General features: G+C 41.9%; 1 protein-coding gene across 3 annotated transcripts in view; it reads right to left on the bottom strand.

Annotated features, from left to right (window-relative positions):
* Window positions 1-24,850, bottom strand: part of LOC111973833 (ubiquitin carboxyl-terminal hydrolase 37) — a 31,463-nt gene extending 6,613 nt beyond the window's left edge. Inside the window, exons 1-19 of one of the 3 annotated variants that reach the window (XM_070446905.1) lie at window positions 24,475-24,850; window positions 7,684-7,891; window positions 7,374-7,539; window positions 7,164-7,252; window positions 6,955-7,070; window positions 5,246-5,323; window positions 4,891-4,979; window positions 4,622-4,712; window positions 4,326-4,481; window positions 3,952-4,083; window positions 3,539-3,662; window positions 3,207-3,430; window positions 2,846-2,963; window positions 2,624-2,703; window positions 1,538-1,702; window positions 1,307-1,357; window positions 1,021-1,156; window positions 669-894; window positions 242-402 (exon numbers count right to left, since the gene is read on the bottom strand). In XM_070446905.1, the coding sequence (XP_070303006.1) occupies window positions 242-402; window positions 669-894; window positions 1,021-1,156; window positions 1,307-1,357; window positions 1,538-1,702; window positions 2,624-2,703; window positions 2,846-2,963; window positions 3,207-3,430; window positions 3,539-3,662; window positions 3,952-4,083; window positions 4,326-4,481; window positions 4,622-4,712; window positions 4,891-4,979; window positions 5,246-5,323; window positions 6,955-7,070; window positions 7,164-7,252; window positions 7,374-7,539; window positions 7,684-7,857 (2,376 nt within the window). In that variant the 5' untranslated portion in view covers window positions 7,858-7,891; window positions 24,475-24,850. The other 2 variants (XM_024001264.3, XM_024001256.2) reach the window with 2 other exon arrangements.
* Window positions 24,851-25,228: the final 378 nt, after the last annotated feature.

Genomic DNA, 25,228 nt, shown 5'->3' with positions numbered 1-25,228 from the left:
ACAGGCTTTGGGGATGACCAGTGAGATATACCTGCTGGAGCACGTGCTAGTGACGGTGGGTCTGAGCTCAGATTTTTGTTTTCTTGTGGAGCTCAAAAACATTACAGAAGCGGAAGGAGGATTAGCCTACATTACAAAAACAGTGAACCACCAACATCAGGTTTCCCCTACAGTAAAATGTCCAATGGTAGAGCTGTATAGGGGGTCTCTCTCTAATGTCCTAGTGTGTGTGGAGTCTTACATGCTCCTGCAGGCTCTGGGCCAGGGCTAGCTGCAGCTCCTGCTCCTCCCTCTCCTGCTCCAGGCCATACTGCTGCACCCAGTCCAGATCCCCCTGCACCCCCTCGGGGGTCTGGTTCTCCTTGTTTTCGTCCATGGTCAGGTCCAGGGAGTCCAGCACGTCTACACACACACACAGATACACACTCCGTTTAGCATGGGTTGGTAAAACACATTTAAAAACCAGAGGCTTCTGCATGCGTTTTGTATAATTCAAGTCTATCGTCTTAAACTAGCATAGTTCAATGAAATGAATGGGCATCTAGTAAGGTACTACAGGGAGCTGTTTTGGTGTGTAGTCTCAAAAAATAATTTTAGTGAACCGTTTAAGCCTACTCCTCCCTGTCCCTCCTGGCTGGTGTGTCTGTGTTTCTGAGATTGGTGGTTACCTGCAGACGGCTTAGTGTCCGTCTCCAGCAGGTCTGGGCGGTAGTTCATCTCCTGGGCGTCGGCGTCGACGAAGCCCGTGTCAGGGCTGCTGGTTGGCTCGTCCTCAGGGGCATGGCAGGAGAACCCAGCGTCGTGGCGACTCATCTCCAGCACCGCCGCCAGCATTTCCTCATCGCTGATGCTGTTGAAGTCTGACGCATCTGGGTGGTGGACAGCTCGCTGGACCTAAACACACAGCCAGAGCTCATCATGTCACACACTAAACACAGTGTTCTTTCAACCTGGCCCCGCATGTGTCAGCGGTTAGGGTGTAGTAATGTATATCCCCCCCGATCCCTCTGGTGCCCTAACCTCATCTGCTCTGTCATCGGGCAGACAGTCGCTGAGGCGGCGCTTACGGCTCACCACCTTCCGGCTCAGCTCCTCCTCGCTGTCAGAGTCCACCAGCATAGTGCTGGAGCTGCCCCCCGCCTTCAGAGACACTTTCCTGGTGGAAGGAAATGAAAACAGTAGTTAGAAGAACCAAAACATCCACACTTTTGTGCCACATCAAGGAAACACTGGACACGATTGGCCTTCCTGGGTTGGAGGTAAAAAGTGTGTGTTAGTGATTCCATGTTGTTAGAGACTGGCTTACCGAAGTAGTGAGGAGGAGTTCACCGACTGGGAGGCCTTCAGTGTTCGTGGCCTGTAAAACAAAACCAAAGAGCATGGTAGGTAAAAAAATAAATAATAATATTCACCTGCTGTGATCAACGTTATTTGGACATTTAAGACCCGTCTGTGTGGTGACATCCAAAGAAAATGTCAAATAGTTGGGACAACGATCACTGTCTCCAAGTGTGCTTGTGGGAGGGGTGTTTCTTACATGGCGGCGTTTGCGCTCCAGCCGAGACTGAGGGGGGGGCGCGTGGCGTCCGTGCAGTGGGACAGCAGCGTGAGGTAGCGGGGGATCATCACCTGCTGGCCTAGCTTACTGTTCAGTGACAGCTGGGCGTTGAAGCTGTAGCGCTTCAGGTGCAGAATCAGAACTCTGCGTGAGGGAAAGGATAGAAAGCGATGTAGGGTTATCTGAAGAAGCCCATACCTCTTCCTTATTCACTTTGGTCATGGCAATGGCCCAAATGGCACCCTATTCCCGTGCACTATATAGGGAATAGGCTGCAATGTCAATTAAGACACAACCCAGGTGAATGATCAGCTTAGTATGGAGTTGGTGTTAACACCAGGGCTAAAGATCCCCGCTGTCGACAAATGGGAGTATGTTACGAATCCCTTTGGCCCGGCAGTCTAGGGGGGATGGTAACGAGACCCGTAACATAACTCATGCAAAGTATAATAGTGAAAACGTAACAGTGAGAACGAAAAACCACAGACAACTAAATTACCGTCAAACACTCATGGTTTATTTGCTAAACACACGGTAAAAGGGGGGGCAGGAAAAGGTGCTGAGCTGGACCCAAGGAAAGAAACAAATATCCAAAAACACCCCTGAACTAGACTAGCCTACTTCAATAAAGCTAACTAACTAACTAACTAACCAAAAATACAGGGGGTGGTCCGCCCAGTTCTAACTAGTGTTCTTAGACAAAGTATTCCTATGGGTAGTGTATGCCCATGGGCGACTTATCTTGGTACCCCCTTCTCCCACCATCAAACAAAGAGTCAAACACCATAACAAAAACAATACTCACAGGGTAACGGACAAAGTGACATGTAGTTGCAAAAACAAGAGATCTACAGAGAGATTGCGCTCCAGAGAGAACAACTGAATGGGTTTTTAAACCAAGGGAAAGGGGTTGTGATTGGGTAATGGAAACAGTAGGTGTGACTGATTGGGGAATGATTATTTCCACCTGTGAGGGGAGAAGGAGAGAAAAGAAATACACACACAGGATACACACACATACAGGATACACACACACACAGGATACCTGTATCCGTAACAGAGTACCTGGGGAGTCGGCTGAATTTATGAGTCACTGTCGCCACTTTCCCGCTGCACTTCTCACAGGAATACTCGATTTCCTCGATCTGGAATACACAGACAGACAATTTAACTCATCTACTTCATATTAGGATTTGAATACTATGTGGACTGTTTCATTGCCTTTAGTGGATATATAGATATATATATTTGGACAGGTGGTGGTTTGTGGGGACAGTGGGCACACACCCTGAAGAAGAGGTCCAGAGAGTCCTGGATGGACCGGAGAGGGATGGTCTTCTTCCTGCGAGGCAGGTCAATGGACAGGTCGTTGAACTGCTCCCGCTTGTTCACCACCTCGCCACAGCTGAAACCACACATAACAGCACAACCTTTGTTATGATTTGTCATTAATAACATGACATCCAGTGAGTCTTTAGGACAATTTCATATGCTTTGTAGAGGTAATATCACAAAAACTAAAAGGAATGGACTCAAGAAAATCTTTTGACGTATTTTTGTGTAACGGAGATCCATAATTTTATTTACTATCAGGGAAGAGACTTACCACCCAGGAATCCACAGTCTGAAAAGGGGGCAACTCACTTACTCTTTGCAGGTGATGGTGTGCTGCACCTCGAACTCCATGTTAACCACCACAGGGCAGGTGTAGATGCGCGAGGTGTCCACTTCCTCCCCGGGCCGGGCTGCGGCCGCCTGCTGGGGAGGCTCATCCCACGCGGCCGCTGGCGACTCGCTTTTCCAGCTCTTGTTCACTTTCTCCACGTCCTCCTTCAGCTGGTCCAGGCACTGGCTCAGAAACTCATGGGCATCCTATAGATAAGAGAGAGCGAGAGAATGAGGAAGCCACCATGTGAGCAAGTATACAGAGCCGCTTAAGAGTCTAAATGGTGGTGGTTGTGTTAATATTGTAGGTCTTACGTTCTGCATGTATCCGGAGAAGCGCTCGGCGGTGGAGGAGATGGCACTCTTCACTCTCCTCAGCAGGTCTTTTTTCACCTCGGGGCACGAGATGTCCTTCTTGGCCAGCAAGTGGGCAAAGCGTCTGTATGCACAGGGAGGAAGGGAGGGGGGGGGGGAGGGGGGTTAGGGGTCCATAAGGGCGCAGGGCAGTTGCACAAGTCAGCTAAGCAGTTCATTTGGTAAATGACAAGACTAAGCCACCAAAGCAGATTTTAAAAAGGTGCATCCCTTGGAAAAGTAGAAATACTTTGTGTTTAAGAAGAAACAAGGTGAGGACATTTGAAGAACTGATCAAACTAATGACAGTTTCCTGTATTCAGTTATGGGGTTAGCTGAAGAGGCTGACTGCTGAAGCACTAACAGCAGCCTACCTGAGCAGGGCGTTGGCTGGGATCTTCTTCCATGGGATTCCCTGCTTCAGCAAATCATTGGAGAATGATGGCAGGCTGAAAAGAGACTGGAGGATGGCGTTCATGTAACACGTGTTGCCCAGGTTGGAGAATCTGCAGCAAAGATGTTAAGAGGACATTTGAGTTCTACTCTATATCTGTACCACCACTACAACCACTGGTGGTAAGAATACATGTTGTGACATGAAAGTGTCTGTACTGGCATACTCATAACAAGCATGAACAGTTACTATAAACTACTAACTTCTGGTAGTTAGGCAGCACTAAAACAGCCCCTCATTGACTATGGAGGTTAACTTCAGAATCACCACTATAACCCTGGGATATCTCCTTACCCTTGCAGTGGAGGCTGGGGCTGGGCCAGAGTGGACGGTCTCGGCTTGTTCCAGCCACCGTAGTCCAGAGTGGGGCGCACTTTCTTTAAGGGGGTTGAGTGATTGGGTAACATGAGACTTCTCTTAGCCGAGGGGGTCTGGGATGTAGTGGATGGCCTGTGGGGGGGACAACAAATGTTGAGGAACTGAAGGTGTGGCAGCATCTTAAGAATACATTCTAATGAATCATGAACACCAATGGAACAACCTGGTTAAATAAAAGGTTTTTTTTTTTTTAAAAACGTTTAAAAACTTACCTGTCTAGAAAGGAGTGACTCGTGTAGTCTTTGGTCGCCGATCGGCTGCCGTAGAATGACGTGGGCTGAAATGGCGACTGGACCAGTGAAACTGTTGGCAAAGCCAGACAGTTATCAGACGTGTACATGACACTGCAACAAAATGTTCATACGGGGACAATAAAGTCAGTAAAGTCAAGTAAAGACAGGGCGTCTAGAGACGCCACTGTTCTAGTCTGGAGAAGGACATCCCACTTTGTATGTGTACCAGACTGACTGAGGGTCTTCACCTGAGCTACGGTTCTCCTCCGCCTGTTTCAGCTTGTCTTTGCAGCTCAGCAGAAATTTCCTGGAGGGGTCCGACGTGGCCTTGTTGTTGCTGATATAAAGAAAGATTAAAGAAACAGTTTAAATTAAGTGGAGCACAATGGTTTCACTACCATTGCCCCTAATTTATTTCCCATGGTATAATAGTGTTCATATCCCAGTAAAGGTAGCAGTGTTCYGTGCATTCCTGGTCAATAACGGTCAGTGGACTACAGACATGACATTTAGGACAGCATGTCAATTCCTAAATTGACAGGAAGGGATGTAAAATCAACCCAAAACTTTGCTTGGTAGAGTAACATATTGCCTTTGTCATACCTGGATGAGTCATTCTCCTTGGGGTAGTCCTCAGTCAGGTCACAGTCAAAGATGTGGAGTCTCTTCCTCTTCTCATTCCTGAGGGGGAAAACACAGCATTAAGAGTGGTTACGAGACCAATAAATACAAAAAGACTAATGCCACTGTCAAGTGAAGAAATGTTCTCTCAGGGGAAAGGCTAGTGAGAGGGGAGGAGATTTGGGACAGAGGTTGTGTTGCAAAGTGGTCCTGTGACTCATTTGGTAGAGCATTGCGATTACAACGCCAAGAGTTGTGGGTTCGATTCCCGTTGGGGCCACACATGTAAAATYTATGCACGCATTACTAAGTCGCATTGGATAAAAGCGTCTGCTAAATGACATGCAGTGAGGTCCAACAGTGATTTTCTGGGGGGCTTGTTTTAGCTCTGTACTCCAGCACTTTGGATTTGAAATGTTGCAATGACTATGGAGGTTKAAGTTTAGACTGTCAGCTTTAATTTGAGGGTATTTTCATCAAGGGTTGGACCCGGTTCAGTGAGCTGAACAGACAACCGGAAAATAACATTTGTTAAGGAACAGAATAAGAACGAAAGTGATCTATACTTATCTATACGTTATTTTAAAAGCATGGGAACCAGTTAATAACATTCTGTTACATCATTTTTCCCCCAGTCCCACAAAAAAACACAACAAAGCCCTCCCTCTGTTAATCAGAAACTTCTTCCATTGTCTGCCAGCCAGCTGACAATCTGTAGCCTACCGATATTACAAGCGTGATTCAGAAGATAAATCTCTCTCCCTTTCATGAGAAGAATGGATAAACTTTTTTTTAATGCTAGTTAGGGATACTATAGTTATCACCTTTCACGTTGGATTCATTAAACTACAAAAAAGTAAAATGCGTTTTTAATTCTGGTGCCACTCTGCACACACAAGCTTGTCAGCTAGCTAGCTTCTCTGGTCCAACGCTAAGCCAACTCTGAAGTTCAAAAACATTCAAAGTGCCTCCATAGAAGCCACTCCTCCGTAGGAATAATTCTGTGGGCCTAATTTAAATAATGTATATGTCATCACAAGATGCCCAGTGCTTCAAGCCAAACCTCCTCCACCCTCTCTCCCACCTGCAAAATGTTCGTTGCCCTACACTTTCCATCACGTATGTAAACAACTCACTGAGCTATAGCTTGCCCACTCCATAGCACGCTGCTCTGTCCACACCGCATGATTGGTGAAGTAATTTAATGTGGAGCTAAAAAAATGATATGATTTAATAGGTTTGAAAAGGAACAGAAAGAACTATATAAACCAGTACTTTTTTTGGTTCAAACCGGTTCGGAACAACCAGAACAAACTGTAAATGCATCCGACATATTTGTAGAGTATTATGTACAAAAACTGCTGTATTTTCTAAACGGCTCACCCGATATGGATGAACATACCCTCAAATTAAAGCTGACAGTCTGCACTTTAACCTCGGTCATTGTATKATTTCAGTTCTGGAGTACAAAACCAAAACAACAAAAAAGGTGTCGCTGTCCAAATACTTTTGGTCCTCCCTCTGTGTGTGTATATACCATATTCATTAGACCAGTCCCTCCATTTTAAATCTGTGAGGGGGGAGAACGCGAGAGCACACGTCGGGAGAAGTCTGGAGAATCAGGACGGAGCCCGAGTGCTTTATCTACCTGGGTGGTGGGGGGGCGTGTGTCTGTAGGAGGGAATGACTACCTGTTCTCAGACAGCCCACTGCGGGCAGGTGTGGAGGTTACTCTGCTGGGGCTACCCAGGTGCTTGCGGGTCGTCGTCTCCTCCCGGTTGTCCACAATGGGTCGCCTGGGTGTTGTCTTGATACAGAGGCAGAGTTTAAGTAGATGAGCTTGTCAGAGGTACTTAGTGTGGTTTTAAATGACAGGTGTATACTAAACGCAATTATTTACCTGTCGTTCTCCAGGCGGACTAGTCTCATTCTTCACGGATCGATTCCCGAGCACACCAAAGCTGGCACTTCCCTGGGAGGTCTTTAGAACTACCAGAAAACAACACTTACTTTCCAGCAGAGGGACTGGTCCACAGTAAATCATGCTGCAACTTAAACAAAAAAAATGTTTTAAAGACTTAATGATCTACAATTTCCAATAGAATGTTACCGGTTGATTTTCCATGTTTCAGCTTTTCAAGGTATTCTTTCATTTTCTCAGCCACAACCGGGGGAACTCTCTCAAGGGTGACTATGCTGTCATCCTTCAGAGTCACCACAATTCGTCTCATAGTGTGTATGGGCTGCATCACGACATTATTCACATTATGGTTGAGCTGAAAGCATAGACATATATAATGAACATATACATTCAGACTGCCTTAACAGACACAATTTCTCAGCTATTCAAGTCCAATGTAAGCATGCAATTTTGTTACGTGAAATGAGCACGTATGGGGGAAAACACTATTATACAATACCTGGAAACTTTTGGCTCCACCCCCGGCACTAAACTTCAACCACAGGTTGACTTTGTTATCCTTCTCAAGAACCTCAAAAGTCCCCTCTTTCCATCGAGTGGTGCCCACATCTATGCTGTTGTAGCGGATTTTGACAACAGCACCGCTGGAGAGTTTGGGCACTGCGACTGCCATTGGTGACTGTCAGGGTGGTGCTCTCCAAAATAACCTTAACGGAGGGGAAAAGTAGAAGGACATAGTCTTTAAATATATACAGTGGCAAGAAAAAGTATGTGAACCTTCTGGAATTACCTGGATTTCGGTATAAAATTGGTCATAATATTTGATCTGTTCTTCATCACAACAATAGGAAAAGTGTTTAACACAAATTMTATTTTTATTGTCTATATTGAATATATTTAAACATTCACAGAGTAGGTTGTAAAAAGTATGGGAACCCGTAGGCTAATGACTTCTCCAAAAGCAAATTGTCCAATCAATGAGACAAGATTGGAGATGTTGGTTAGAGCTGCCTTGCTCTATAAAAAACACGCACAAAATTTGAGTTTGCTATTCACAAGAAGCATTGCCTGATGTGAACCATGCCTCGAACAAAAGAGATCTGAAGACCTAATGTTACGAATTGTTGACTTGCATAAAGCTGGAAAGGGTTACAAAAGTATCTAAAAGCCTTGATGTTCATCATTCCATAAATGGTGAAAGTTCAGCGCTGTTGCTACTCTCCCTGGGAGTGGCTGTCCTGCAAAGGTGACTGCAAGAGCACAGAGCAGAWTGCTCAATGAGGTTAAGAAGAATCCTAGAGTGTCAGCTAAAGACTAACAAATCTCGGGAACATGCTAACATCTCTGTTGCCGAGTCTACGATACGTAAAACACTAAACAAGAATAGTGTTCATGGGAGGACACCACGGAAGAAGCCACCGCTGTCCAAAAAAAACATTGCTGCAAAAGAGCACCTGGATGTTCMGGATGGCAAAATATTCTGTGGACAGATGAAACTACAGTTGGGTTGTTTGGAAGGAAAACACAAGTTAAACATATCACCGACCATTTCGAATCCCACCATACCTTCTCCACTATGCAATCTGGTTTCCGAGCTGGTCATGGGTGCACCTCAGCCACGCTCAAAGTCCTAAACGATATCATAACCGCCATCGATAAAAGACAATACTGTGCAGCCGTCTTCATCGACCTGGCCAAGGCTTTCGACTCTGTCAATCACCGCATTCTTATCGGCAGACTCAATAGCCTTGGTTTCTCAAATGACTGCCTCGCCTGGTTCACCAACTACTTCTCCGATAGAGTTCATGTGTTTTTTTTGGTCATCTAAAATAACCCTAATTTATAAGACAGTTCTTATTTGATTAATGGTGGTCGGACCCATCTATGTGAATCTAGCCACAATAAGGATTAGCCACAATATTGGACTTTGCGGTTAGCCTTCAAAATAAAATGGTCATTGACAGTGATGCAAATTAATACAAATAGTAGAATTATGCCATAATTAAATAGATCATGCTAATCGAGGTTGGAATGTTATATAAATTCAACAAAAAGTGTTAATTTGACAAATGTTGAAATCACACTGGACGTATTAGACTTTCGAATAGCATTGAGGRACACTTATTTCATTGTACAGCCTTACCTGTGGATCAATGACATGGGGTATCAGTCTACTCAATGACACCCAGAGAACATTAGCGTCGTAGCTCTTATTGCGGGACTTTGAACCAACTGAATTGAGACACATTTATTGTCAACCTATGTATATTGAACACTATTCCAGAGGAAAAACAATACTGCACGGATGTTTCGAGTCTGATAACTCTGAGGAGGACGTTGGGAAAAAATATCTTGGGTATGGAGTAGACTGATACCCAATTTCATTGATCCCCAATCCTTAGGTAAAGATGTACAGTGCAATATGAATGTCAATACACACAATAGGCTGACTGGGGAGGTGATTTCACCGAGTAGACCCCATTTCATTGCTTCACATTCCAACCTTGTTTAACACTTTCTAAATATGGCATGATTCCACCAATTGTAACCTTCTGCATCACTTTCACTAGGTACTTTTATTTTGAAGGAAAACTGCAAAATCCATTACTGTGCCTAATCCTTATTGTGGCTAGCTTCACAACACATAACCAGGTCCGGTCGAGCCTCACTAGCCAGATGAAGCTAGCTGGCTGCTTATAACATTAGCTTTGTGCAACAGGGTTAAATAGCTGGCTATTGAACTGAAGTTCAATAGGTGAACAACAAGTGGCTACCTAGCTAATACTTACAAGGATTCCTAAATCATTGCTAAAAATAATTTAAATGACTGCAGTTTCTATTGGTCATTGTTTTCAGGCTAGCTATGTACCAAGCTAAAGCTAGCTAGCTACCCCAGAAGTTGCGGTCAAACAAATAAATGTTTTATTACCAACGCAGTATTGTAAACACATCGTTCGTGGCCGGTGATTGCTTGTTCACAGACTTTTTTGTACAGCTTTGACAGTGCTACAGATAGTGGTGGTGGCGCTTGGCTTGCACGTGCAAATTCACAACACACAACATTCTATAATACAACTGTTATTTGAAGTGTATCTTTTTTGACACGCAAAGACCCAAACTGCGTTCCATAGTAAAAGTTGAGGTCGGAAGGTTACACCTTAGTCAAATACATTTAAACTCAGTTTTTCCCAATTCCTGACATTTAATCCTAGTAAGAATTCCCTGTCTTAGGTCAGATAGGATCACCACTTTATTATAAGAATGTGAAAGTCAGAATAATAGAAGAGAGAATGATTTATTTCAGCGTTTATTTCTTTCATCATATTCCAAGTGGTTCAGAAGTTTACATACACTCAATTAGTATTTGGTAGCATTGCCTTTAAATTGTTTAACCTCTCTGGGGTAGGGGGCAGTATTTTGACATCTGGATGAAAAGCGTGCCCAAAGTAAACTGCCTGTTACTCAGGCCCATAAGCTAGGATGTGCATATAATTGGTAGATTTGGATAGAAAACTCTAAAGTTTCTAAAACTGTTATCAGTAATGTTARACTCAAACATTATTTTATGGCAGGCGACACCCAGGGAACCTGAGGTTTGATTATAAATGTTGTTTGACTTGTTTGGAGAAGTTTATTGGTAACATTTGGGATTCATTTTGTATGCGTTTTAAAAGGAGGGAAACCGGTCGATTATTGAATGAAGCGCACCAGCTAAACGGAGTTTTTGGGGATATAAAGATGGACTTTATCGAACAAAAAGGACCATTTGTGATGTAGCTGGTACCTTTTGGAGTGCCAACAGAAAAAMAACTTCAAAAAGGTAAGGCATTTATTATATCGCTATTTATGACTTTCGTGGCGCACCTGCCTGGTTGAAAAATGTTTCATGCTTTTGTATGCGGGGCGCTGTCCTCAAATAATCGCATGGTGTGCTTTCGCCGTAAAGCCTTTTCGAAATCTGACACAGCGGCTGGATTAACAATGTAAGCTTTATTTTGATGTATGACACTTGTATTTTCATGAATGTTAAATATGAATTTCGCGCTCTGCAATTTCACAGGAAGTTGTTGAGATGGAACGCTACCGTCCCACCTGCCCGTAAGAAGTTAATTAACTTTGGTCAAACGTTTCGTTTAGCCTTCCACAAGCTTCCCACAATAAGTTGGGTGAATTTTGGCCCATTCCTCCTGACAGAGCTGGTGTAACTGAGTCAGGTTTGTAGGCCTCCTGGCTCGCACACGCTTTTTCACATCTGCCCACACATTTTCTATAGGTTTGAGGTCACGGTTTTGTGATGGCCACTCCAATACCTTGACTTTGTTGTCCTGGAGCCATTTTGCCAGAACTTTGGAAGTATGCTTGGGGTCATTGTCCATTTGGAAGACCTATTTGGGACCAAGCTTTAACTTCCTGACTGATGTCTTGAGATGTTGCTTCAATATATCCACATAATTTTCTTTCTTCATGATGCCATCTATTTTGTGAAGTGCACCAGCCCCTCCTACAGCAAAGCACCCCCACAACATGATGCTGCCACCTCGTGCTTCATGGTTGGGAAGGTGTTCTTCGGCTTGCAAGCATCCCCCTTTTTCCTCCAAACATAACGATGGTCATTATGGCCAAACAGTTCTATTTGTTTCATCAGACCAGAGGATATTTCTCCAAAAAGTATGATCTTTGTCCCCATTTGCACTTTTCGCACCAAAGTACGATCATCTCTAGGAGACAGAACACGTCTCCTTCCTGAGCGATATGACGGCTGCGTGGTCCCATGGTGTTTATACTTGCGTACTATTGTTTGTACATATGAACGTGGTACCTTCAGGCGTTTGGAAATTGCTCCCAAGGATGTGGAAGTCTCCAATTTTATTTCTGGGGTCTTGGCTGATTTCTTTCTATTTTCCAATGATGTCAAGCAAAGAGGCACTGAGTTTGAAGGTAGGCCTTGAAATACATCCACAGGTACACCTCCAATTGACTCAAATGATGTCAATTAGCCTATCAGAAGCTTCAAAAGCCATGACATCAGTTTCTGGAATTTCCCAAGCTGTTTAAAAGGCACAGTCAACTTAGTGTATGTAAACTTCTGACCCACGGAAATTGTGATAGTGAATTATAATTTAAATATTCTGTCTGTAAACAATTGTTGGAATAATTACTTGTGTAATGCACAAAGTAGATGTCCTAACCGACTTGCCAAAACTATAATTTGTTAATAAGAAATTTGTGGACTGGTTGAAGAACTAGTTTTAATGACTCCAACCTAAGTGTATGTAAACTTCCGACTTCATGTAAACTTCCGACTTCATGAAGCTAATAGCAGTGTAACTCCGGTAGGGCAGCATCTGAAAAATAGCGCACTTGGTAGTGTACCAGTGCTCAACCAGTCAGCGAAAGACATCATCCACGGCAGAGAACGGTTGATTGTCACGGGCAATGAATCCCATTATCGTGGTGTTAATGGATTTCGCCTTTGAGTTGTCTTGCCGAAATTCTTAGAGAATAGAAGGTGCGTCAGAGAACAGAGGGGGGTCTGTGTGTGTGTTACGGCTGGGCAATGTATCAAATTAATTCAATTCATTTTAATGTATGTTTCAGCGCTAACAGAATGGTTCATATGGACGCTGAAAAACAGACATTTTACTGTAATAAAGGAGAACACCTTAAAAATGTAGAACACTACAGACCCTACTAAAACAGGAGTATCAACAGACATGATTATAGAAAATGGATGCTCAGTTTGTCACATTGGGGTACTCAGTGGTGTAAAGTACTTTAGTAAAAATTCTTTAAAGTACTACTTAAGTCATTTTTGGGGGTATCTGTAATTTTACTATTTATATGGTTGACAACATTTGTTTACTTCACTACACTCCTAAAGAAAAATATGTACTTTTTACTCCATACATTTTCCCTGACACCACAAAAGTACTCGTTACATTTTGAATGCTTAGCAGGACAGAAAATGGTCCAATTTACACACTTATCAAGAGAACATCCCTGGTCATCTCTACTGCTTCTGATCTGGCGGACTCACTAAACACAAATTATATATTTATTTATTTATTTCATACTTTGACTTTTGATACTTATGTATATTTTAGCAATTACATTTACTTTTGATACTTAAGTATATTTAAAACCAAATACTTTTAGACATTTACTCAAGTAGTATTTTGCTGGGTGACTCACTTTTACTTGAGTCATTTTCTATAAAAAAGCTATCTTAACTTTTACTCAAGTATGACAATTGGGACTGTAATGTGCTAGCTGTTTTTATAAATGTGCAATGAGCATAAAATGATGCATTCATATAAGGAATTGGCAACTCATTCTCATTCTGAGAACATGTTCTTACCCAGGTAAGCCAGTTTGATTTCAACATCTTAAAGGGAACAGGCTATGTTGTTCAAACGGTTCAAACAGTTGGAGACAGAAAGGAGGGTGTATTCATAACAGTTCAACTGTTCTACCTTGTTAGCAAGCGAATAGATCCAAGTTGGCTAGACTTTAAATATACATATTAGCTGGCTACTCAATAGCACATGGGCTTATGCTTGAAAGATTATGAGACCTGTGTTAATGTTATATAATGCCTGCTACCAGAAGTTGGTTATTATTAGTGGATGTGCATGGTTCTGGCTAAATGTGCTCCAAAAACCAGATTTTCCATAGACTTGAAAGCCATTTATTATTGCAAAAAAAAACAGGTTAAACTATTTTGATAAAATACAATTATTAGTGGGTCTTATGATTGTGGAAGATAGGGCTTGTAAAAGTATACCTAGGCTGAAATCATTAGATAATTCCTGGCTGTTTGAAATGCAGTGTTGACCTTTAATTGTGCAACAAATWAAAAATGTGTGTGTGTACCACCTTTTCATATTCATTAGTGAGTCGTGTGAAAGGCAGTCTATATAATGTGCAACAATCTTGGGGACTTTGTACGCATGCCTTCTGACATTACCATAAATGTTCTGATAGAGCTTCTTTTGTTATTCATTTAGTGATTAAATCAGCAAAGCCGAGACAATGGGAAGCTCAATGGCCTCTCAGACTCCCTCACCGCCTCACTCCATCTGATTGAGTCATGTTGTCATCGACTCGCCAGGTGTTGTACGCATGGGATTTACTGTCACCTCTTATCTTACAACTTTCCCAAAGACATCATTCCTAGTTTTGCAGCACACACACCAAAAGGCGATATGACATTTATTTGTGCTATTCTCAGAGTTCTCGATGCATTATGGATTAGGGATAGGATGGCTTCAAAATGACTAGTGGCAGGGGATTGGGACAAATATTTATAGAGAAAAGACAAGCTGTATACTAAAAAGGAAAACGGATTCCGTAAATGGTAAATCCGCATGGCAACAGTAACTGCCTTTCCATAAACAAACACAACCGTCATACCTGACCTTGTAACCAGCGCAGCACCACACACCTAAAGCAGGGTTGAAAACCTTGCTATAGGTATCATTGTCAACACTCCCAGACATCATTGTGCTTAGATTGCCCCCTAAAACAACATGGCAATATACTCTGGCATATATTTGTTTGAGACCCCATGAGAATATTAATCCTGTAAATGTGGTTCCTGTATCCTGGATGTGACATGAATAAGGCAATGTTTCAAGAGCTAAAAATAGTAAAGTAATAAACAATTTGGTAGACCTAGTCGTGAATTTGGACAAATATTAACTCTATCGTTGCCCTCCGGTCAAAATAACTCCGGGTTATCATGTGACATTCCACCTATAGCACTTTATAAAAGCAGCCGTGTATTTTCTTTAATCAATCAAACTATGTGTATTGTGTGAAATGAGAAGACAAATTTAACTCAAATGATATATAAACTTAATTAACCTCTACGGACCCCCCATCCCGGATCCAGGATCATCCTCATCAAAAAAGCTGACTAGCATAGCCTAGCCTAGCGCCACAGGGATATACCATGCTTTCTCACAACAAAATATAAATGGAATATAATTCGTCCAAGCGGTTTTAAGTGAACGGGCTTACAGTTTCCTAGTTCCTAGGGCTCACTGCCTACTTGAATTATGCAGAAACGGGCAGCGTTTAGGTRATGTAATTGATAATGTTGGAAAGGGGAGAAATTGTGCTTTACAATGGTATTGACATTACAGTTGATCTGGAAGTATTACGTTTTTGGGGCGCTAAAATAAGGGCAATTGTACGGACCAAGGCGATGTACGAGTTTACGTTAGCTAACTTAACGTTCTCAGTTCTGGGGACATAGGGTAGGACCCAACCATTACACGCGGGTCAGTTAACTAGCTAACGTTAACTGGTGTGATGCACCAGCGACTGTACAGCTAACGTTGGCTTGCTAACAAAACGGGGCCAACTGAATTTTATAAAATGAGATTGTCGCCCCCTATCAATTCAGCAAAACACAACTGGATAGTTGCACATTGAACCTAGAGTCTAGCCATTTTCCCCGGCACGATAGCTGGCTACTAAAAAGGCCGAGGATATAACGTTTGCTAGCTAGTTAGCTAACTGGCTAATTTGCTTGTTTGCCATTTGATGGAGATGAAAACATCGTCTAAACTTAATTACGAGACAAGAAACACTTACCTGAATGAAATATCCCGTAACCGAAACTTTTACAATATAAAATAAAAAAATACACAATATATATAAGTCCTAAGGGAGTAGTAAATTGTTTTTTGCCGGCATTCGGTGGCCCCAATTGTATATTGTTGACAGTGTGGTCCACACACGACGCTTTCCTACGGTACTCGATGATGGCGGAAGTGTGAAAATGTACAGCGGAAATGACATAGAGGAACCAAAGAGAACGATAGAGGCCTCTACTGGGCAAAAAGGTCGTATTAGCATGAGCATCGCCATTGCTGGCTTCTTCTACTTTGAGGAATTATGGCAGACTACAGCCTACTGGTGTATTGCCGCCACCTACTGTAAATGGTAGTGAAACAAAAATATTCCATCGCGGGAAAGGGGGGATCCTGACACAAAATACATTAAAAAAAATAAAAAAAATAAAAACCTTCTACTCTTTCAGTTACAATTCAAATAACTTCCCTACACAGGCTCAGGGGCCTGTGAAGACCAAGCATTGTAATGCCTCTGCTGTAAAATCCCAATATCACAAAAAACCCTCAGCCGCACTCACAACGATGTCTATTTCCTCAGCTTTTCCACCTTCTTTACATGCAACATTTCAGATTTCCTCTGTTGACCAAGGAATCGTCTCTGGTGTCTCTAATCCTACTGTCATTAGTTCTTCAACATCACTCCTTTCTTCCACTCTTCTCAATGCCTCCGGATAGGAGACATGCTGGACAGCCCTTATTCTTGCCACCTGTCTCCTTCACCCTAACAGGACACTTCAGAAACTTGGCTGCATGTTAGCTACCACAATTGCAGAATTTAGGCTCAGCTGGCATACGATACTCCTCCCTTCTACATACACTTGACAAATTGCCATATAATTTGCATTTATAGACACAAAGAAAACGTATCATTATTCTCACCAACGCCAATTTACCCAATGCATCCACATTTTTTATAGAGACTTCAAACGGATCTCTCAGGTAACATTGATCCAAAACCCTTACTTGGCTTGGATTCCACTACCACTTTTTTTCTCTTATATCCTTTTGTATTTGCCATTGTAATCCAATAATGTTTTCCTCTCATKTCCATTAGACACGCCATCTGATTCAAACAAAACATCCGCTTCCTCCATTTCCCAACCTTGACCTTCAGGTACAGCTACCTCAGCCAAGTCCCCATTGCAGGCTTCCACCATTTTAATGTAGTCAACTGGGTGGGACTTCCAACTTCATTGGCTGATCCCACCTGGTGACCCTGTTGGAGTCATGTCCAGGAAGGATCAGCAAATTGTGAAGAAGAAAATTGACTACTTCAAAATGGAGATRGCCTCAATGGCGCTGCCCATGCTGTCGCAGACGCAAAACAGAGATACTTTTGAGTAGATGGGAATCTCAATGGGTCGTGCGGTGCATTCTGGGAAAACTCAGACAAGGAGATCTCTTCTTCAAGGAATGGGAGTCAATTGGATGCTAGCACAAAAGCCAACATGAGCATGAATTATGTAAACAAGAAGCTCAATATTACAAATCTTTTCCAGGATAATTAKCTTTGAAATCGTAAAATTACATACTTTTGAGGAAAATAGGCAGATTTCTCTACTCATTCCCTGACTTTTAGACGGGATTGCGTGACGATTAGCTTAGCGACCGCTTGGTGCAGCACGACAACATGAATGCAATTGGTCGACAGGCTGGGCGGGGGGCGTTATATGATTCTCTATTAATTACCAGTTGTGATTCTTATCTCCTCTTTTTCTAATTTATCTGGCTATAATGGCACATATACAAAATTGAGTCCTATCTATTGCTATAACAAGAACACCTATCACAAGACCCTTTGCAAACACAAGCTCAGTGAAATCAGCATCTTTTAGCTGCATTAAGCGCAAAAAGCTTCACAATAAAAGTAGTTTGTTTACTTGAACACAACACATTTTTTAGTAAATGTTGGCTGAGTAGCTGGCAGCAGGTCACATGAACATACCACATGGCCATACATCCCCCCTGATTTTTAAAAACTTTGTTACAGGAGTTGTCTGATTTAAAAATCACAAAAATATAGTTTAAAGTTACTTAAACATACATTTATTGAGAAAAAAAKCCTATATATTATTATGCTGGGAACTTGCTGTGTGTGGCCCCCCTCTTCTTGTATTCTCTGGCCAGTGAAGGGAGGTCTTTGCATATTCTGCCATTAGACACACACAACTGTGATTAATGATGCACTGTCCCTGTAAAAATAAAAACMACTCAAACTGCAATCAACTTTAATGACCTGACATTGTTCCACGTAATGGAATCAGATTACAATGTTAGAATACAGTTCTTCCTGCTCAAATTCACTGGTGTTAACTAAACAATCAAACCAAGAATCAATAACCATCAGAATACATTAATCACAATGTTTCCTRACTCACACCTGAATCACTTTCAGCTTAACATATCCTATTTTTCTTTCTTTCCAGTGGGCAAAAATATAACCCCTCTCCAACAAAGTTGTCTTACCTCTTATCGTAAGATTAAAATCAAACTTCACAACTTTCTCTTCTCTTTCCTCTTCCCACTTACAGTGAGGGAAAAAAGTATTTGATCCCCTGCTGATTTTGTACGTTTGCCCACTGACAAAGAAATGATCAGTCTATAATTTAAATGGCAGGTTTATTTGAACAGTGAGAGATAGAATAACAACAAAATAATCCAGAAAAACGCATGTCAAAAATGTTATAAATTGATTTGCATTTTAATGAGGGAAATAAGTATTTGACCCCTCTGCAAAACATGACTTAGTACTTGGTGGCAAAACCCTTGTTGGCAATCACAGACGTCAGACGTTTCTTGAAGTTGGCCACCAGATTTGCACACATCTCAGGAGGGATTTTGTCCCACTCCTCTTTGCAGATCTTCTCCAAGTCATTAAAGTTGAGGCTGACGTTTGGCAACTCGAACCTTCAGCCCCCTCCACAGATTTTCTATGGGATTAAGGTCTGGAGACTGGCTAGGCCACTCCAGGACCTTAATGTGCTTCTTCTTGAGCCACTCATTTGTTGCCTTGGCCGTGTGTTTTGGGTCATTGTCATGCTGGAATACCCATCCACAACCCATTTTGAATGCCCTGGCTGAGGGAAGGAGGTTCTCACCCAAGATTTGACGGTACATGGCCCTGTCCATCGTCCCTTTGATGTGGTGAAGTTGTCCTGTCCCCTTAGCAGAAAAGCACCCCCAAAGCATAATGTTTCCACCTCCATGTTTGACGGTGGGGATGGTGTTCTTGGGGTCATAGGCAGCATTCCTCCTCCTCCAAACACGGCGAGTTGAGTTGATGCCAAAGAGCTCCATTTTGGTCTCATCTGACCACAACACTTCCACCCAGTTGTCCTCTGAATCATTCAGATGTTCATCGGCAAACTTCAGACGGGCATGTATGTGCTTTCTTGAGCAGGGGGACCTTGCGGGCGCTGCAGGATTTCAATCCTTCACGGCGTAGTGTGTTACCAATTGTTTTCTTGGTGACTATGGTCCCAGCTGCCTTGAGATCATTGACAAGATCCTCCCGTGTAGTTCTGGGCTGATTCCTCACCGTTCTCATGATCATTGCAACTCCACGAGGTGAGATCTTGGATGGAGCCCCAGGCCGAGGGAGATTGACAGTTCTTTTGTGTTTCTTCCATTTGCGAATAATCGCACCAACTGTTGTCACTTTCTCACCAAGCTGCTTGGCGATGGTCTTYTAGCCCATTCCAGCCTTGTGTAGGTCTACAATCTTGTCCCTGACATCCTTGGAGAGCTCTTTGGTCTTGGCCATGGTGGAGAGTTTGGAACCTGATTGATTGATTGATTGCTTCTGTGGACAGGTGTCTTTTATACAGGTAACAAGCTGAGATTAGGAGCACTCCCTTTAAGAGTGTGCTCCTAATCTCAGCTCATTACCTGTATAAAAGACACCTGGGAGCCAGAAATCTTTCTGATTGAGAGGGGGTCAAATACATATTTCCCTCATTAAAATGCAAATCAATTTAAAACATTTTTGACATGCGTTTTTCTGGATTTTTTTTTTGTTATTCTATCTCTCACTGTTCAAATACACCTACCATTAAAATGATACACTGATAATTTCTTCGTCAGTGGGCAAATGTACAAAATCAGCAGGGGATCAAATACTTTTTCCCCTCACTGTATGAAATGTCCAAGACTTTAAAAATAACACGCACCGCCGAATTTATAACATATCAGTCAATCCATAAGAATGAAAAACATTTCGGTGGGCACTACTCTATCGCCATTATCTCTCCGCTATTATTTAGAATTTCTTTAAATTTAGGTAACTGTCTCCTCTATGATACAGTAATTTAAATACGACTCAATTCTCAATACATTATTCCAGCAGATCATTTAGYCAACAGACATCGTCTGGCATTGAAATTCGCGTCGCTATTATTTTGAATGAATTAGTCTCTCAATTTAACCTAAACAATCTATTAAAAAGTTCAATTTACCCCTTCTTTCAAATTGAACCAAACAAGCTATTAAAACGTTCAGTTTATATCTTATACAAACACTAGCGACCGTATCTTTCCAGGCAAAACATACAAATAGTTGAATTACAATCAAAAACTCAGATTTTAGTGAGTGCATTTGCAGGGAACCGAACTCAGGCCTCCAGCTTGGAAGGCAGCTATTTAACCACTGAACCACCAATGCTATTTGAATGACTAAGACTCTCCGCAAATAAACCCACTTTACAATTTTCTGTATTCGTAACTATCAAGACACTTCCCAGAAAAATAGCCCTAATTTAAAGGTCCAAGCYTTACTCCGGCTATGATTCTCACAAGCCAAATGAATAGATTAGCAGTCAAAGAATAAAATCGACATTTATAGACTAGGAAACAGATCTTGCGCCTTTTAATAAAAGTAGATTATGTTTACTCATGCAACGTATTTCAATTACTTTACTACATCACATTAATCACGCAATGATAATTAGTTTGATGGAAACCTTATGCTTGTATGACATTATAAATTACGTCTAGATTCCCTCTTAATTCTCTCTAACTTATGGAAAACCGTTTATTCAATAAATCCCGCAACTCCTCTCATACTGGGAAGAAAAAAATAAAATAAAAATCTGACTTTAAGGGCAGTTTTATTTCAAATGTTGTACCCAGACGGAGATAATCCAATAAGCGTTTTATAGTTCCATCGTTAGGGTAAGATAACCAAAAGTGGACACTAATCAGTTTCTAGAGCTCAATTTCCCAGATTTTGAAGACTAGTTTAAGTGCTTAAAACCTCATCTTTATCAAATTATCCATTAAAGATACCAACTCAAAACCTACGTACGTCTACGAATGGGTGGTTTAAATTGTATCTAATTTTATTCTCAGCATTACTTTATCAAATCTCTAGTAATCGATTATACACACATACAATTTATCATGTTTTCATATATTCACAGAATCCATATAAAACGTAAGAAATGCTTAGGTACTCACACAGAACTTTAAGGATCCCCCACACAGGATTGGTCAGATGTTCACACAGAACATCAGAACATAATTCAAAGGTTACCCACACAGAGTCAACCTACCCCGCTCACACAGATGCTCCTAAAACTATTACCTAGTGATCCCATAACAAAATACTCACACAAAGTAACCCAGGGCACATTTAAAATAATTGGAATTCACCACCTCTGAGGGTCACTTAGACAGTCACTTTCAGAATGAGGTCCTTCTTCCAATAGGGACTATTGGGATCCCAAGTTTGAGGGATCCCTTGTGCACGATTTACCTAGGTCGTCAGGAGCGGTCACCGAGTGAAGATTCACATCCCATCCCCAAATGTCGTGGTAATTTCCTGTATTACTAAATGAGGAGAGTTTACAAACCACACACAAGTCAGAGTTATATTTAAACTTCATCTTTAATTAAATGAGCTTCACCATAGCCCTTTGACTCTCAGATCAATTCAGTGTCTATAAATGAATTCTCTGAGAGTCCTTACAAAACAATTCTAGTATATTTTATAGCCAAGATACACCCCTCTCAACTCACATGACGAACCACAGATCTCAGAAACTTCACAAAGGGCCTTTTACTTGAGAGAGGAGTATCCCATAGCCAGATAGCATTAGCTATACATTATCGTTCAGTTTGGTCTTTAAGGCGAGGTTCTAACCTCGTTCTTGGTACTTCATAGTACCAAAACATTACCTCATCCAATGGCATATATCAATTGTGAATTCTAGATACTCCCATCTCAAATACACCCCCTCTTCTCCCCCCTCCTGGACAAGCTCACTTCTAGGTCATATACTATCTCAAGATTAGTGCAACATCAGAGGGGTAATACAATGGTTCCAGACACTGCCATTCTCCTCCCCCCAATGAGAAAAGGAGGGTGACTGGCATACAGACATTGTGGAGCCCTTCACATAGTTTAACAGATACATTCACATATGAAGACAWTGTTCAATTCTGACTTCTCCCTTTCTGATATTCTGCATATTACCAGACATGTAAAAGACAAGCTTGACCTCTCCCCTCTCTGGGCCCCAAGTGACTTTTCCCTAGAGAAGAAAGGAAAATGCAACTGCCGACAGTATAGTCCAAAAAGAGACATTCTAATGACAAGTATCTCACAAAAGCATATTATGAAAGTAAATAAAACATCTTATTTATCTATGTTCCCTAACTAATTCTGATTCAGCTACGACACATGGCATTCTCGCTGAGACGTTGTCACAGTGCTCCCTAAATGCTTATGGAAGTGCTTGCATTAGATTTCAGCAGACACGCATAATATGAGGTTTAATATTGAGATTATCAAAAAGCACATCAATGTTGATGTCACAAATTGGCCTTGTTTTAGACTAGCTAAAAAGCATGTTGCTCCCGCAATTTTTTTGTACTCACAGGTCCAGCACTTGTCTCACTTTCGCATCGTGTTCTTCTTTTGTGGACCCCCAGACGATGATGTCATCCATCATAGTCTCCACTCCTGGAATGTGCTCGAAGATCATGTGGATTGTCTTGTGGTAGACCTCTGGCGCTGAGAGAATCCCATATGGTAGAAAAAGAAATCTGTACCTGCCCTCAGGTGTGTTGAATGTGCATAGCCTTGAGATTGCATCACCTAGCTTCATTTGCCAGAATCCTGATGAGGCATCAAGCTTACTGAACCACTTTGCTCCAGCAAACTGCGACATTATCTCTTCTCTGGTTGGCAACTTGAAATGCGCTCTCTTGATTGCTTTGTTGAGATCTCTCGGGTCTAGACATATCCTGAGATCACCGTTCTTTTTCACCACAATAACCAGTGAGCTTACCCAGTCTGTAGGTTCATCCATTTTTGTGATGACGTCCATCTTTTACATGCGTCCAAGTTCCTCTTTGAGCTTTTTTCTCAGTGCAAATGGAACTTTTCTGCATGTATGCACAACTGGAGTAATTTTGTCATCAGTACATATTGTGTTCTCCTGGTAAACATCCAATACCCTCAAACACATCCTCATACTCAGCCAGTAGCGATTCTTGGTCATTTTCAGTCTGATGTCACTATGCACATGATTCCTAGAATAGGCTGTACACTCTTTTCCACAATCAGCAGCTGTGCTCTGAACTGTTTTCCTTTATGCTGTGAAGTTACTATGCAGCTACCTTTGACTGGTACGTTCTCCCCCAGTATAACCAGTAACCTTAATTTTCACCGGGTGTATTTTGCTCTTCACCTTCAGTGTTTTGTAGTCATCCAGCGACAACAGGTTTACCTGTGCTCCAGTATCAAGCTTGAATGGTAATATAGTTTCATTCACAGTCAATGGCACAAACCATTCAGCATTTACTGCATTGCATATTTCCACAGAATCAACAAAGAATTCTTCCATCTCCTCGACTGTGTGAACCTTTTTCTTTGTAGCCTCAGCTTTGCAGCATTTTGAGAAATTATTTTTCCCACAGTTGTTACATGATTTGCCATATGCAGGGCATTTTTTTGGCTTGTGGATGAATCCACATTTTCCACATGTAGTGTTTTGATTTCTTTCTTTTGTTTGTTATTGTTTTGTAAGGCGTTGTGTGTGGTGCTCCTCTCTTTTTATTGCATKCACTGACGTCTCATCCCTGCACAGCTCTTTAGCTTGTGCTCTGGTGGATTCAGCTGCTCGACACATATTCACTGCTTTATCCAAAGTTAAATCTTMCTCACGCAGCAATCTCTCCTTGAGTCCATTATCAAGTATGCCACAGACTATCCTGTCTTTCACTAGTGAGTCTTTCAGATTTTCAAATTCACACGTTTTGTTCAGTGTGTTCAGCTCAGCCAAATACTGGTAAAAACTGACTCCCTGTTTCTGATCATGAGAGAAAAACTTGTATCTCTCAAACGTGACGTTCTGGCTTGGTACAAAGTACTCCTCYAATTTAGCCATTAGCACAGTCAATGTCAAGTTTGCCTCGTCTTGCTGAAAGCTATTGTAAATGTCCAATGCATCCTCTCCAATAACATGCAGAAAAATGGAAGRTTTCAATTTGTCATCATCTCCCCCTGCACCACTGGCTGCTATGTAGATATTGAATCTCTGCTTGAAACGTTTCCAATTGTCAGCTAAATTTCCTGTTAACTGCATAGGAGTAGGAGGACTAAGCCTATCCATGACAGAGAACAGGAACAGTGTCAATTTCTCTTACTTCAGTATGTTGCTCATCAACTTGCTCATCAACTTGCTCATCAACTTGCTCATCAACACATTCCAATGCAGCCTCGCTCTCGCTGCTGTCACTCTCGCTGCTGCGGCTAGTTGCTCTCGCTCTTGCAAGCTAGCGTCTTCGACTACTCACGTCACCAGACTTGTGGGGTAGAATGTTCAATTTTCGTCGCGGAAATTTGCAGTTACTCCTTTCTTTCCTCTGTCTCGTCATAGCGACTACCAATCTGACACCATGTTATGTTTGTTCCTTATATAATGACAAACCGGGGCGTAGGTTTAACTACTTTTAATGAACATATACTTCAGCTAGAATACTCTATGTTTAGCCATGCAAGGCATTCTTTAAACATCCGTCCMGCCCGCATAGCCTGCTGGGTAACGTAGTCTAAATGTTATTAACACATAACAACACACTCTCCTGAACAGAACAAGCAACTACAGGCTCTTTCTGGAAATGTTTTTCTTAATATTTTCTCTTAATCCATTTACTTGTTTTCTTGAGGACAGGCATCAACAGAAAGCTAGCTTTTTTCTTAGGAGCTATTCTTTTAACAAATCTACTGTTACGCATTCCAAAACAAAGCCCCACTCTCAGTTGTTCAGGAAAAAATGTTTACCTCCTTGAAATGTTGAAGGAATAACTGATATATTCTCTTGTATTGGAAATTGAGATTTCAAACTTAATTTACGAGTTATCGTGAAATGATCTGGGAGCAGTTTCTTGAAGTGCAACG

This window comes from Salvelinus sp. IW2-2015, linkage group LG2, assembly GCF_002910315.2.
Source record: "Salvelinus sp. IW2-2015 linkage group LG2, ASM291031v2, whole genome shotgun sequence".
NCBI classification, from domain to species: domain Eukaryota; kingdom Metazoa; phylum Chordata; class Actinopteri; order Salmoniformes; family Salmonidae; genus Salvelinus; species Salvelinus sp. IW2-2015.
The sequence above is the reverse complement of the archived record's forward strand: the minus strand, read 5'-3'. Positions and strand labels throughout refer to the sequence as shown.